This window comes from Cynocephalus volans, chromosome 4, assembly GCF_027409185.1.
Source record: "Cynocephalus volans isolate mCynVol1 chromosome 4, mCynVol1.pri, whole genome shotgun sequence".
Taxonomy (NCBI): domain Eukaryota; kingdom Metazoa; phylum Chordata; class Mammalia; order Dermoptera; family Cynocephalidae; genus Cynocephalus; species Cynocephalus volans.
The window spans coordinates 168,077,999-168,094,119 of NC_084463.1; the positions used below are offsets into that span (position 1 = coordinate 168,077,999).

The 16,121-nt window shown below is 51.1% G+C and overlaps 1 protein-coding gene across 2 annotated transcripts in view; it reads right to left on the reverse strand.

The window, feature by feature from the left end:
• Nucleotides 1–16,121, reverse strand: part of AP2A2 (adaptor related protein complex 2 subunit alpha 2) — a 110,930-nt gene that overhangs the window by 2,299 nt on the left and 92,510 nt on the right. For both annotated transcript variants that reach the window (XM_063093427.1, XM_063093426.1), the window contains exons 11-21: nt 15,838–16,020; nt 15,148–15,245; nt 14,549–14,780; nt 14,211–14,384; nt 8,815–8,978; nt 5,723–5,805; nt 3,697–3,788; nt 2,221–2,342; nt 738–854; nt 539–608; nt 314–448 (exon numbers count right to left, since the gene is read on the reverse strand). In XM_063093427.1, the coding sequence (XP_062949497.1) occupies nt 314–448; nt 539–608; nt 738–854; nt 2,221–2,342; nt 3,697–3,788; nt 5,723–5,805; nt 8,815–8,978; nt 14,211–14,384; nt 14,549–14,780; nt 15,148–15,245; nt 15,838–16,020 (1,470 nt within the window). The remainder of the gene's footprint in view (nt 1–313; nt 449–538; nt 609–737; nt 855–2,220; nt 2,343–3,696; nt 3,789–5,722; nt 5,806–8,814; nt 8,979–14,210; nt 14,385–14,548; nt 14,781–15,147; nt 15,246–15,837; nt 16,021–16,121) is intronic.

A 16,121-nucleotide genomic window follows, 5' to 3' on the forward strand; every position in this document is an offset into this window, starting at 1 on the left:
ACACAAGCAGAAACAAGGTCAGGAGCCTGAGGCTGTGCTGGGGCACCAGTCACACTGGCAGCATAGGACATATAGCTCAGAGCTCAGAGCCCGTGGCATGACTAGGTCACAGTGGCAGCCTCTGGGGGCAGCCAGGACACTTCTGGGGTGATGCAAATGTCACACATGTGGATAGGGCGGCAGTTACATGAGTGTACACACTGATCAAAACTGATAGAACTATACTTAAGATCTATGCACCTCACTGTGTAAAAACTATGCCACAATGAAAATCCATTTAAGTGCATTCAGTAGTTTCCTCAAGAGGCCTGACCTGGGCTTGTAGATTTGGCTCCAAACGTAGTAAGCAACCAATCTGGGTGGTTTTGGTATGTATGATACCAGCTCCCACAAAATTTGCAGGATTAGGATCAACTTCTTCAAGGAGTGCAGAACCAAATCCAATAATCTGTCCAAAAGAAATAGGAGAATGGGAATACTGACGCTGGGTCACAGGCAGTGTACCCACCTCTGGGAATGTCCCCACACAGGCATTTACCTTTGCTTTAGTAATTTCCGTGTCCATTGGATGCTTTGCTTTGAAAATGTTCTGTACTTCTTGTTGTGGACTATGGAAGTAACGACAAGAGTAAGTATTCTAAGCTGGGTCAGAGCCTCGAAGACCATATTGTAAATGACCCCTCCCCCCCCAGACTCCTGCCCACTCCCCCCCACCCCTTACAGGACAGGCCTCTCACTTGCTCAACTGCTTCCAGCGCTGAAAGAAATCCTGAGAAGCCATTTCTGTGGGCTGGAAAAACTTGTTCAGTGTGATGGGCAGCTTAACGGACACATTCTGAAAGGTGCCCCCATACCTATGGGCCAGAGAGATGTATTGAAAAGAATAAATGGACAGACAGAAACTCCTAGCTTGCAAGTCTTCAGAGAACAGGAAAGTGCCACGTGTGTAAGGCTGTCCCCACCGTCAACGAGAGCCCAGTGTGTTCTTTAAGGGGGACTGAGCAACAAACCCCCACAATCAGGATGTCTGGTGCATCACACCACATGCAGCCTAGTGTGCAACCTCATTCGCAGATGAGGAGAACGGCGCTGTGCCGAGGGTGGGGACAAGCCCCTCCCCCTCCTCGCTAGGACTCCCCACTCAGGACTCCCGCCACCGCTTCACTTGTCCCTGTCAATCTGTTGTCCAGAACTCCAAGTCTGTGTAAATTGCGTGGGGTGTTTTTTTCCATGAAAAGACTAAAGAATAGCATTTTCCTACAGAATTAAACAAAATTTTTACATCTACCTCCCTAAATTCTGCAAAGTACACAATCTTAAGTTCTGCGTATTTTTATTATTTGAAAATGTGCTTCTCCAAATATTTTAACTCCATGAGCACTGATAGAGTTTGGACGTCTTGTCCCCACCAAGACTCATGTGGAAATCTGATTCTTGATGTGGCAGTGTTAGGAACTGTTTGAGTCATGGGGGTTGATCCCTCATGAATAGATTAATGCTCTCCCTAAGGGAAGGGGACCTGAGTGAGATCTCAATTAGTTCCCATGAGAGCTGGTTGTTTAAAAGACCCTGGCACCTCCTCTCTCTCTCTTGTTTCCTCTTGCCATGTGATCTGCTTGTACCCACCAGCTGCCTGCCATTTTCCGCCATGAGTAGAAGCAGCCTGAGGCCCACACCAGATTCAGCTGTCCCAGAATCGTGAGCCAAATAAACCTCTTTTCTTTATAAATACCCAGTCTCAGGTGTTCTGTTATAGCAACACAAAACTGACTCATACAGGAATCCAGCAGGGAACTGGTTGACTATATACACACCTTTGTAGTCATTGAGAAATGACATTAATGGCATTATTAATAAAGAGCTCAGAAAAAAAAAGAAAAATGATATTAACAAACAGTCACACCACCACTTATGTCTTTAAAAATAAGCAAAATAGCATGTATCGTCTGAGTATATGGATACAGAAACACACACCCTGGGCCAGGGTCTGGAGGGTGCAGCCACCAGCACTCTGCAGCTCCCTTTCAACTGGCTGCCCCCAGCCTGTGGGCGGGCTCCTCAGCATGAAAGCACTGGGCTCAGAAAGGTCCTCCGGCAGCCACCAATGCCGTTCCAGCTCACTTCTCCCCTCCTGTCCTGAACTCTGAGGGTACAGTGCCCAGCATGCACCAGTATGAACCACATGTACTCCATGACCTGGGATGCATGGACAGCTCTTACCTAAACTGAATGTTGAGGACTGGTGCCTCTGTGAAGTCGGACACACACTCTATGTTGACCACCTGCTGCACCTGCGCGCCCCCGTCCACAGTGGGGTCCACTGGCTTGGTCTGCAGGTTCAGATGTGTGCACGTTAAGGAGTCCCGACCAACTCTGGAAAAGCAGGCCCAGTCAAGTAGCAGTGGTCAGCTGGAGGTGCTGGGCCCCCAGTCCCAGCATGACCTGCGGAGGTGAGCACACGCCCCACACCGGACACGGGCCCCACACGTCCCAGCCCTGCCCTTCCACCCATGCTACGCCCCACGTGCCCACACAATCCACCAAACACTACTTGTAATCTCACTATTCCCAAACTGACCCCTTATTTGTAAAAAGTCACTTAGATTATATATTGGCTATTTTACTTATTTGTTTTGATTTTATGAAACTCATAAAAGTCTGGTACTTACATATAGGTTTTTGTTGTCGTTAACAGAAACTAGAACTCAGTACTATAACCAGACAATTTTTAAGAATTCTAGGAACGGGCTTCTGAGCACTATGAATCAGAAAAAAAATCTGCCGTATTCTGACCAATGTTTATCTTTATGCTGACAAAGGGCTTGTCTGTGGCCACCCTGAAGAAACAACCTTTATAACCAAGACTGGATCCTTCTCTCCTTCCCTCCAGACCATGTGCCCACCAGCCATTCTGTGCCATCCCCTGGCCCTGCAGAGCCCAGTGAACTCCAGAAGAAGAGACATCTACAAGGGGACTCTGTGGGAGTCAGAGCTTATGCTCCTGCTCTTGGACAAAGAATCTAATACAGTTGATCCTACATATGTGTATTTTTAATGACTGTCTTGAAATACTTTAATAATCTGTGTTTAATTGTATTCACCTTAAAATAAACACAGATCTGGTCCATGGTAAGGTGGTTACTGCTTCACTTGTGTCTACAAATCCCAAGGGAAGCGTCACAGTCTGTGGTCAAGCTGGGGCCCTCCTTACCCTGACTGGATTTGGTGGACCTATCCTTGGAGGAAGGGGTATATGGACAACAGAGCTGACACCAGCTTTTCCATCTTTAGCTGGACAAGCTCTAGGAACAGTTCTGATATTTATTAAGGGACAAGCCTTCAGGCTGAACGAAGAGTCGCCAGGGCAAACACAAGCCTTCCCGAGTACATGGATGGCAAGGGCCCCAGCTGTGAGACTTCACACACCCGAGACCAGGGCTCAGAAGGGACTTCCGGGTGATGTCGTGGGAGAACAAAACGAGCTGAGAAAGAAAGGGACTCAAACGAGCCAAATGAGACCGACGTGTGCAATTCCAGATGCGCCATCAAAGGCCAGCTCTCGGATGGTGGGCCGCCTGACCTACTGCAGACACCTTGCTATTGCGACTGAAGCAAAAAACAAAGAAAAACCTTCCCAAAAGCTTCCTCTAGATCCCCAATGACATCTGTGGGCATGGGGGAAATGGAGCCAAGGATATCAGACTGCAGGTCATCTGAACAGATTAGTGTCGGAGTAAAACTCAAGAACTGTGTGGAGGTCTTGTTACCATAAAATATAAACATCCGACCTAGAAGGAAACAAAAACAGTTTATTTACACACTTCATTTCGCTTATCCTGAAAATTAACAGTGAAAAACAAAACAGCCCCTATAATCGCAGTTAAATTTAAGGTTATTATTGTTAATGACGGACTGTTGTTACAATTAAGAGCAAATTTTTTCTAGTTTTAAAAATAACATGCCAAAGTTGGAAACAGGGATTATTAATCCTTGTATCTCTCAGGGGCGACTCTTACCCTGCCCTTCTCCTACAGCCTCCTTCTCCATGCCACATATGGATGGGTGGGACCACACACGTGTGGACAGGGAAGAACCCAGGGGGCACCTTCTCCAGGGAAATCACGATCACACTGGCCTCTGCTGGTCCTGCCCTGCGACTGCAACACGCAGACATAGACCTGATTCCACTGCCTCCTCCTAGAGGGGCCTGGCTGGACCTGCACCCACCAGCCACACAGTGTGGCTGCTGTCCAGGTCGGGTGGGAACTGTCCTTCAGAAACAATGCACTCTGAGCCTTCACTGTGCCTGCCATCGTCTACGTGCAAGCACACATTCAGGATGTTCCACTGTTCCCGATCATTTATATCACAGTAAAAATCTTTACATAAATCTTTGTGAATATTTTAACATCCTTTGAATTCAGGAAAGAAAGTAAACTTGACATATTCTGAAAAGGACAGGCAGTTTGGCATCACTCCTCCCACAAACTAAAAACCAAAACCCGAAACCTAGGTGAAGTCATCATTCCCACAGGAATACAGTGTAACCCCTTCTCAATAGGACATGTCCCTGAGTTAATTCTGTTCCTCCTCCTCATGTCCCTGAAAGGTCCCTGGAGAGTGGGTGTACTCTTACCCTTTTTTTTTTCACAAGAGTCCTCGCAAGGCTCAAGGAGGGTGCCCTGGGAGCGAGGGGGCATGTACGGCTCAGGAGGGGCCCACAGCAGCAGCAGCTCCAACCGTTTGGTGGGCATAATTTTTTTTTTGACTCAATAGCTTTTTTTCTTCTCTTTTTTAAAATCGTGATAAGGTATACATAACATTTACCATCTTGACCATTTTTAAGGGCACAGCTCAGTGGCATTAAGCATATTCACACTGCTGTGCGGCCATCACCGTCGTCCATCTCCAGAATCCTCATCTTCCCAAACTGAAGCTCTGTCCCCATTAAACACCAGCACCCCATCTCCTCCCCAGTTCCTGTCTCCGTGGATGTGACGACTCTAGGGACCTCACATGAGTGGAATCACATAGTGTTTGTCCTTTTGTAACATGTTTATTTCACATAGCATAGTGTCCCCAAGGTTCATCCATGTTGCAGCATGTCAGAATTTCCTTCCTTGTTAAGGCTGAATAATATTCCACTGCGTGGATTGACAACGTTTTCCTCATCTATCCATCTGTCAGTGGACACCTGGGTGGCACCCGCCCACCTCTTGGCTGCTGTGAATGATGCTGCTGTGAACCTGGGTGTGCAAACACCTCTTCAAGACCCTGCTCTCAATTCTTTCGGCTCTAGACCCAGAAGTGGAATTGCTGCACAGGACAGTAACTTCATTTTTAACTTTCTGAGGACCCACCATATTGTTCTCACAGCGGCTGCACTGTTCACAGTCCCATCAGCAGTGCACAGGGGCGCCTGTCTTTCCACATCCTCGCCAGCGCTTGTCATTCTGTTTGTTTTACAACGGCCACCCTAACGGGAGTGGGCAGTGTCTCACTGCAGTTTTCATTTGCTTTTCCCTAATGACCATGATGCCCCGCATGTCTTCATGTGCTGTTGACCTCTGTGTATCTTCTCTGGAGAATGTCTGTTCAAGTCCTTTATAGGAGTTCTTTATACATTCTGGATTTTAATACTTTACCAATATGTGATTTGCAAATATTTTCTCATTATTTCCCATTAATTCATCAGTTTTCATTAAGTAATTAAAATACATACCTAAATTCTGCCGAAATTCAGACTTAAGTCCAATTTGAAGCAGCTGGTTTTCAAACAACACACCGTTATTTTTACAAACGAACCTGGAAGAAAAGAGACAGCAGTGTGTCACTTTAAGCCACCCACTGGAAACACAAGGGTTCGCTTTGAAAAAGGGTTTCAAGCACACTAAGGCAGAAAAATCTCTTTGGGGCATGAGGGAAGAAAAAGTAGAAAAACATTCCAAAGACCATCATAGCAAGAGGCCACTAGAGAAGGAAGAGAGTCAAAAATAGTGACATAGAGTGTCCCGACGAGGCCTGGGGGTGGCTGAACCACAGCTCACGGTGTCTCGTGGATACAGACAGGACAGGGCATGAACCACACATGCACACACACTTTCTGGTCAGACCCACAGACTCCATCCAACACGGGCACTGAACTTCCACCCAGGTGAGGACCCTCGCAGCGCTCCCTCCCCTCTTTGCCTCCCCTCCCTAAACAGTGCTACTAAGCTGCACAGGGAGCCCAGGGGTTTGTTCACTACAGGACATCTACACTACATGGAATTAGAAGAAATAAAACAACCTATGTTAGTTTTCACTTGTGTTTATCTCAGAAGAGCTTGAAGTTTTCTTCTCTAACATAAATTACAAATACACAGGGAATGGGCACCAAAGGCAAGGAGAGAGAGGTGGGCCGTTCATATGCCCCCAGGGCAAGGGCTCCTCAGCAGGTACAGCTCAGGAATGAGAGAACTGGGATGAGGAGGTGGGGCCCCATGCAGCACATAGGGGCGCAGCCCACACCTCAAAAACCCCACATCAGTGTACACGGACTCAGAGGAGATCAAGACCCATGACACCAGTGCCCTCCTGTCCTTCCTAACTTTACTGCAAGTGCCCACCCTGCGAGACCAGTTCATCAGCATCGTGAGCACTTCCAGCTGGGTCCTCAGAAATTAGCTCCGCTGCCGCCAGGCTGGGGCTGCCTCAAGCAACACAGGAAGACGACACCCGTGACAGAGGCAGTGAGAGCCACGGTCAGTGAGACAGGCAGGCTTCAGCTGGCGCAGCCCTGCTCCTCTGCCTCAGGCTGTGGCACCCACACACACATATCCTCGGAGGCCACAGCTGCCCTCTGCCTCTTCTGAGGCCACCCCCAACTGACTAACTATCCAGTGTTGGCCATACATGAAGCTTCACAAAGTCAGAGGCAGTCTGTACAATATGCAGAACAGTTTTCCCAAACACATCTTAGAACACGTGCTACTGTATTTCACCTGGAACTTACCACAACGGACAACCATTCCATAACACGAGTGGCCAGGAGAACCCCCTGCTCCAGGGTCACTGCTCCACCCACCAGCTGCAACTCCATGGAAGGGGCCGGTGCAGGCACCAGGCCATGGAGCTGACACACTTGATTTGGACTAAACCACTCTAAACTGGAGTCTGTCGAGGATATGGGGGCTAGTGATGTATCACCCATTGCATGACAGAGAAATCCCTGCAGCCTCCATCCCCAGCAACCTCAGTGGCTGAGCTTGCCCCACAGTACTCTGTCCTTCCAATGTGTCCCAGATACACCTCACACACCTGACCACCCTTTGTAGCCCAATCAAGGCCAAGACGGCCAAGCTCCAGCACACGCCAAGTCCCACAGGAGACTGTGCCAATGCTGGGCCTCCAGAGCTGCCCAACGTGACGAAAGAGCAGGGGCCACGCACCACTTCCAGAGCAGCCACACGGAGAAGAGGCAGGTGTGGGAGGGCCGTGCCCAGGAAAGGAGGGGCCGCAATGCTGTCGGGGCTGCCACACATTCGTCCCCTCCTCCCTCACATACGCCACCAGCTGCCCCTTAGGGCCACCTGGGAAGCCCAGCCACTGGGACACAGCAAAGGCTAAGAGTGCCCAGGGAGGCCCCTGCCCTGCCAGTCTCCACGAAGACCACCACCCAGACCAGGGCCTCCAGCGTGGGGCCCACACCCTCCCCAGGACACACAGCAGCTTCCACTGCGAGGGCCTTAGAAGCTGGGTTCTCAAACTCAGAAATCCGAAAAGCAGTAAGAAGCCTGCTCTCAGTCAGAGCAAGGCCACCTGTACCAAAGCCAAAGCTGTGTTGCAGACACCTCTCATTCCTGAGCAATGTTTCAACACGTGACAGGAATGGGAATTAGTTCGCAGTTTGAACACAAAGGATGAGGAAGCTCGAAGCCACGAGAGTTCTGACTCTGCTCGAGTCTTCAAAGCTGGGGACATAGGGCCATTCCTCGCAGACGTTCTAATCCACACCCAGGACAGAAGTGTGCATCCGTGCTCCCACTCTGCAGGGCTGGCAGGTGAGGGGGACTGGTTCGGGAGAGGGGACCGGATGTGAAAGCAGGAGAGACGGGGTGAGAGACAGACAGCAGGAGGGAAACACACAGGACCATTCGAAAGAACAAGTGCTGGGGACAGCAGTCGGGCACTTCTGTTTTGAAAGTGGGAGGAAACAGGGAGTGAAGACGCCTGAGCAGAGACCTCTGTGCACAGGAAGCCAGGACGCGCTGACATGTCTGAGGAGAGTCAGGGCAGAGAGAGGACAAGGACAGGCAGAGCGTGGCCACAGGAAGAGGACCAACACAGGCTGCAGAGGACAGGCTTGTGGGACAAGTGAACAGTTCAGCAACTAAAGAGTGTTCTTTAAAAAGAGGAGGCAGACAAGGATGTGATGGTTTGAGTCAGAGCTGAACGCAGCTGGACTAGAGAGGAGGGTAAAGGAAAGAAAACTACCACCACGACGGGCGTCAATCACACACTCTAAAAAGAACAGCCAAAACAACACGACCAGACCTCTCCACACACACAGACACGACTGACAACCAGCCCGGGGGCTTGTTTTTACCTTACTTTCCTTCTTGAGCATGAGAACTGTCTTCAGCCAATGAAGACTAGCGATCTACAAAGGTCTGGGGGAGCACTGAGAAAACCCTCCCATAGCATGGCAGCCTCCACGGCCTCTGCCAAGTAGTGCCCAGGAGGCAAACACCACTGCCCACTCTGTCCAGCTGACCGTGGGCCACGCCCGAAGCCAGGAGGGCCCTGCCTTCAGGACTCAGGAGACCTGACTACCTGGCAAAGTTGTCTTCGGAGCCAGGAGCAAGAGGTGCAACTGCAGAAGCCGAGTCTGAGAACACGTCCACGAGCAGCCCGCCGCCAGAGGAGGGTGGGGGGCCCGTGGGGGCAGGGGGAGCAGACCCCAGACCCAGCAGGTCTGCCGACGGAGAAGGCGTAGACTGGAAAAGAAGGAAGGAGAGTGTCAACGTGGAACCTTTCTGGCACAGCCAACTCCAAGGACACTCGAGTGCATGTGGCCTCTCCCCACATGGTGTCCACAGGGTTCCAGTGGCCAGGGAGAGCTGCTGAAGGGTCAATGGGCAGCCTGGAGACTTGCTGACCAGGAAGTGGGGACTCACAGCCATTTTCTGAGAAGCAAGTACACCCAGAGTCCAGCCTAAAGATAATTACACTTAAAGATTAGCCACACTTCCACACTAGAAGAATAGCCTACATTTTCACAAATGCTATTACAATGAAAAAAAGTTCTGAAAAAAATTTTGCCATGGAAGAGATCAAAAAGAAATGTATGGTTTAAGAAATAAGACCATACCAATTACTACTGTCAATTGTCCAAAAAGAAGTAAGCTAAAAAGATGAAAAAGTAATAAGGAAGTAACTTATCAGAGGTGCATTCTTAGTTAATTGTTAAGTTTTATAAAGTTATAGGGGAAAAAAATAGGTAAAAAGTCTACAGAATGGGTATTTTTTAAAAAATAATTGCCTTTTGGCAGAGGCACAAGAAAAGAGCCACTATGAAAGCACTGTTAAACTCACTCTTCAGACACCACAGCACAGTTGCCTTTTGCCATGGCAGAGACACCAGTGGCCACAAGGTAGGACCTTGGCTCTGCTCTGGGCACTGTGGTCCTGCCACCCAACGGCCGTGCACCGGGAGGACCCGCTACACCTTATGACACTCACACGTGGACGCTGTGCTCAGCGGCTTTTAGTGGCAGAGACATCCCACCCCACGAGGGGCATCCTAGAGATATGGAGGTTTGGTGGTCACTACGATTACAGGATACTATTGGCTCTTCAGTCAAAAAACCAGAGATGTGACATATCCTGCCTTAAGACTCATCTTGAATGACTTTTGAATGTTCCACTGGACATTCATGAAAGTAAAAAATCAGTTTACATTATCTGAGATTACATCCCGATGCCATCTTACAACATGTGTTTTGCTCAGTTTGCTGATTCTTCCAAGAATGAAACCACACTGTGAACCGAGAGAAGGCTGTGCTTTCTGCAGCACAAAGAAATACCAGCAGTGGGCACTGGCCCTGTCCCCTGGCCCCTGGCTCAGCCTCAGGGCATTTCAACTTTATATTAAGTTAGGGTGTAGCACTGCATTTTTGAAAAATTACATGTGTAGATATGTGATATTATGCATGACTTTTACTTCGAGATAAATAAGACATTACAAAATATGTGTTATGCAAAGAGGGTGTGGGTCTGAGCCACAGAGCCCCACAGCCTACCCCAGGCTTCCCAGGTGCCAGGTGAGGCCCAAAGACAAACCTTGCCAGGCAAAGCAGGTTTCTGCTAGGGGCCAGCGGCTCCAAGGGGGGTGTGAGGGGGTCAAAGACAGGGCAGGCTCCTGGGCTCTGCTCTTGTGACTGCGAACCTCTGTAAGAGGAGGGGGCCCCAGAGGGCCGCAGAGGAGCTGGCAAGAGAAGATACTGGAAATGTCTGAAGTGGGAAGTATACAGATGAAACCATCAAAAGGCAGTTTTCTGCCTCCTCCACACCTGAGGTTGATCTAATTTGAATACACACTCTACCATTTTACTAATCATTTTATCACCAGGATTGTAGTGGACTGAATGTCCCCCCCAAACTCACTGAAGCTTGAATTGTGTCCCCCAAGTTTATGTATTAGAAACCTGGCCTCCACTGTGACAGTCAAGAGGGTGGAAATCCTATTCTGGTAACTGAAAGGTGGAGCCTTAAAGAGCTGATTAGATTGTAGGACCGTGCAGGAGTGAATGGATTAAAAATGGTGGTCAGGGGCGTGGTTCTGAGGGCGTTAAAAGAGAGTAAATGAAGAGGCTGCTCTCTGTTCTCTCTCTGCTTCCACCATCGTGCAATGTGAGACCCCTGAGTCACTGTTGCCACCACCAAGGCCTTTACCAGCTGTGTCCCCTGCACTGTATACTTTCCAGCCTCCAAAACTGTAAGCAATAAATTTTTTTTCTTGATAAATCACCCAGTTCCTGGTATTTTGTTATAAGCAACAGAAACAGACTAATACAAGGAATGTGACCACCTGAGGAGCTACAAGAGCTGTGAATTATGCAAGAAAGTCATCTTCTTAGGATACACCTGCAGCCTGAATGGGGCTAATTCCTCCTCAGCCACTTATTCAAAGATTTTTACCACTGGTTCCTGATTAATGGTTCAAATATATCTGTGGTTTCAAACTCTTTTTAAAGTAGGAAACCCCTTTTGTCCAATTAAATAAAACATATGCCCCAAAAGTTACAAGAGGCTGCAAGCAAGTCTGCTCTGTGGGGAGGACCTTGCAGGCCAGACACAACACCCCCTCTGGGCTCTGCCCCACTGTCCCTTCACCTCCTCTTCTCTTTTTGAACCTGGGGACATCTCTGGTGCCCAGACTGCACAACTTACACCTCCTCCCTCAGACAACACGACAGCAGAAATTCAGACAGCAAAAAGCACCCTGTACAAAGACTTAACCTATGAGGGCTCCAGGCTCCTCCACTGGAGGTCAGGATGCCTGTGGTGCTTCATTTGGCCCTCCCGATGCGCACCCCTAGGAAGCCCTAGCCACAGGATGTCAAGAGCCCAGCCTGCTCCACATGTGCAAGGGGAGCAGATTTTTGCTAAGAAAAACAATGCTCTGGCATCATCTATGATCTTAAGTAAAAGATATCTTGGCCAATATTACACCAAAATACAACATGCCAATGTGTTTCATGTAAAATCCAGACATGTCATCACCCTCTCGAGGTGGTGCCTCCCCTCCCAAGCTAATCCCAGAAAGATCTTGAGAAGAATTTAGCCAAGAGTGACACCTCCCCTTCTGTCCTGCTCCTCCTTCCTCAACCCCCAGCCCACCACTAGTGTCTGCCCCCTGTCCGTCTTCTGAGCACTGAGGAAAGCATGTGGCAGAGACCTCAGGGCTCTCTACTCCAGACATCACTTACGGAGCCTCCACTCGCTAGGCACCATCTACAGTCAGAAAAGAGGTGTGCCACTTAAAGTCAGGAAATTCACTGAATTAACCTTGAAGAGGGCTCACTGCCAGAAATGCGCCCAAATGCAACGTTGAGTCTTGCTGACCCCTCAGCTGCCTTTTCAGAGGACAGCACACGGCTCACATCCAGGGGCAGGAAGGTTCCTCCTGACTCCTGCTAAGCCACTTAGCCAAGCACCAAATCCTACAATCCAGGCTCACCTCAAAGTCCATCCTGAGCCTAGGTGAGCAGACCTGGGTGTCGCAGAAGGCCTGCAGCACATGTGCACCTTACTTCTCAAATAAGAACCAAATAAAGACGGGCCAACAACAACCGTCAAAACCGCTGTCAAAGTCCCCTCCTGTGCTCCCGTAAGCATGCTCCTCTCAGAGTCAGAGTCGCTGGAGAGGAATGAGAGTGCCTAGAGCCTTCCTAGGCTAAGACAAGCAATCACAGCGTTTCTTGGAAGGCTTCATGGTGACTTTGCTCAAAGCCAGCCATTAGGAAGCCCTGCACTCCAGCCTCCCACAGTTCCTCCAGACACCTCTGCCTCTTGCTTGGGATGACACCTCCCTCTCTGCAAGGTGGAGCTGCCACCATTTCGCCCTGGCATGGGCCCCACAGAAGAGCCACTGCCCAGCGCCCCTGGGAAGGCCCTGCCCCAGTGCAGCACAAACATCAGTTCAGACAAACCTTCACGTGTGCTCCTGCTCTGGAAACCTGTCACTTTGCCAATTCAACCTATCAAGAAATTTTGATAGGCTAGGATGACCTTCATGACCTCTTCAAAACCAGAGTGTCAAGATGTCTGAGAGCGAGGCAGATGGACTCGAGGACTGAGGGCCAGTCGTGCACCGCAAGGCACCTGGTTACTGACACCCCACAGGACCAGCTCAAAGGCACAGGTCTCTAGCACCACAGAGCATGTTAGAAAACAGTGGGAGGGGCCGACCCCGTGGCTCACTCGGGAGAGTGTGGCGCTGGGAGCGCAGCGGCGCTCCCACCGCGGGTTCGGATCCTATATAGGGATGGCCGGTGCGCTCACTGGCTAAGCGCGGTGTGGGCAACACCAAGCCAAGGGGTGCAATCCCCTTACCGGTCACAAAAAAAAAAAAAAAAGAAAAGAAAAGAAAAGAAAAGAAAACAGTGGGAGAACATAAAAAGCTAACCCATGTACATTACTCAGGCACAGACAAAATGGACTCTTTCGGACAAAAAATGCATTTATCATTCATTCCAAAGCCAATTCATTATGAAATTCAAGCTGCCAGAAGCCACTAAGCATGCACCATAGGCAAACACAGCAACACATCAGGACAGGAGAAAGGGCCTGTGCAGGGACAGCGCCAGGGTGGGGGCGCCTGGCTGGAGGGGGAGAGGAGCCTTCTGATGAGGTGTTGGGCTCAGCCTGACGGGAGGACACATGGTCAGCATGGAGCACACAAGCAGACCCCCCCCCCCCCATCAAAAAGCACCAGGACCCAGATGTTAGCACGCTCCTGACTAGCACAGCACATGTCACTGCAAGGGCTTGTCCTGGCAAAGCGGCCCCAACACTGTTAAGCAGCTTTAATTCCTGCCACTGGAAAAGTCTAAGCTGGGGAGCCTCCTGGGGAGCGGGTGCGGTGCCAAGGGGACACAGCTGGTGTGCAGCGTGAAGCTTTGGCAGGATGGCCAGACACCTGCTTTCACGGAGTTCCAATGCAGGCAGAAAAGAAACGTGAATGCAACCCTTAAAAGGACATTTCCCACCCGACAAGTAAAATTTGCTCTCACCCAACTCACTAGAAAACCTCTAACAGGGCAAGGCAGGTCTGTACCACAGCAACACAGAGCACATGGACAGGCCTCCCATGCAAGGAAGGCAGTCCCATAAGAGCAGTAGCAACCACACTCGAAACTAGCCAAGGGAGGGAGGGTGTGGAGCTGGCCTGGACTCAAGAAGACAGCGTGAAAGATGCATCTGGTAGAGACGCTGGCATCCAGGGACAGGCCAGCTGTGAGCACAAGAGTGGTCTGTGGAGAGCCCCAGGGGTGGGAGCGGGCGCCTGAGCACAGGCCTCAAGCTTGGGGCTACTGTGGGGCTCTTGGCTCGTACTCTGGTAATTAACAAAAAATTCTCCCTGACAGGCAAATGCTCTGCTGGTCCCAGATCTCAGGGCTTGGGGCCCTGACAGGGTCTGGGGCCACAGTGGGTGAAGGACCCACCACGGCACTGGCACTGGCGGGGGTGGGCTCAGGGCCCCCATTCACGTCAACACTCCTCTCCCGCTTGGTCTCCTCCAGGTCGGTCACCGTGCTCGGGCCCTTCTTCTTCTTGAGCTTTGCCAAGATGGAGGACTCACGCTCTGGGAATGGGGGCATCTCCTCCAGGACGGTTGCCTTGTTGGGAAGAACAAAGGGTGAGTGTGGTCCAGAGGCCCCTCCCACTTCAACCCTAGACAAGTGACCCTATTGCTGGGGTGGGGGTAGGGGGCACTAGCAGAAAAGCTCTCCACAGAGCAGCAGTCTGGGGCACGGGGGTGCAGGGCTGGCCGGCTGCCCACCAGGATGTCAGTGCTGGCCACGGTGCTGAGCCGCAGGTACTCCACTGCCCGCTGCTGCAGCTCCACGTCCGCATTCCGCAGCTGGCTGTCACTGCGCAGCACATCTTGAATGGTGGTCTTCACCTCTGGGAAGAGGTTCACGAACTTGATGTAGGCAGACAGCAGCAGTGCGCGCGTGGGGACGCTGCACAGGTGGAACTTGGAGTGCAGCAGGTTGAACTGGATCAGAGGGCTGGGGGTGCAGATGGGAGGAAGTGACTGTGACCTCACACATCCTTGCACATTTGGCCTGTCAGAGACCTCCTGAGTGGCCATGGCAGGGAGAGATGATAGCAAGGGCCCCTCCTCTACACCATTTCCAGTTCCAGATCTGACTGCAAATTTCCCCTCCTGACCAATCTCTACATTTTCAACTAGAATCCCTGTTTTCTGCACTGCTTGAGGAAAAAATTAAAAGATGTCGACCAGAAGAAAGTGGTTTTGCTGGACTTGAAAGTGAAGCCCAGCTTCTGTGTTGGGCTGTCAACACAGGCATCAAGGACCCCTGCCACCTTCTGCTCAGACCCCCACGCCCCACTGACCCCCACAGGGGCTCCTACCTGGACCGTGGGTCCCCGGCTATCAAGTTTCCAAACTCCCCTAGGATGTAGCCTCCCACTTTGACCAGGTTCTCGTGGCATGCTGGGGCCTGAAGAGCCTGCGAAACCATGAACACGGTGAGCCGGCTACGGGGGCTTCCCATCAGGGACAGGGCCAAGAAGCAGCCAAGCGCTGAGGAGGGCTCAGGAGTGAGGTGCCTCGGGCGCTTGCCTGCGGAGTGCCAGCTTTCTCCGCAGCTTGCTGGAGCCCTGACTTCCCGTGGCCATCCTCAGCAGGGCTGGCCTGACAGCAGAGACAGGGCCCACGCAAGTTTGGCTCTCGATGGGCCTTGATCGGGCTCTCTGCTCCGGGGCAGTGTACACCCTCACCCCGGCACCACCCTCACCTGTGCTGCTGGAGACAGACTCCACAGCACACTCTCACACACAGAGACCACATCAAGGCTCTCGAGAGCCAAATCTATCTTACCCATGGTCTGTGGTTTGAAAATCAGGGTAAAAAGAAATCGAGACCAACAAGGGGTAACAGCAGCAGAAGAGCCAGAACCTCGCAGAATGGCTGATGGGAGCAAGAGGGGAGCCGAACAAGGCCCACCAGACGCTGGGGCCTCCTGCAGCCAGGACCTGGGGCCTGCTGCTCTGCACCAAGTACCCTGCCCTTCCCTCCCACTGGTGCCCACCGGGCCATACCTCAAACACCGTCTTGGCAGCGTAGCCCTGCACATCATCCCGGTTTATGACAATCTGGATGACACGGTACCACACCTCCTCGCTAACATAATCGCCAGCAATGCGGATCAGGTTCAAGATGGTGTCCACGTACCAGGTGTAGTCCACTGCGTACTTCTCGGCCAGGATGGCGACCTTCAGCACCTGCAGGGGACGCAGGTTAGGGCAGCTGCCCATGGCCACTGGCAGGAACAGGGGCCAGCTGTCACCCAAAGGCTGCGTTAGGGCTTCAGAAGGACCTGCAC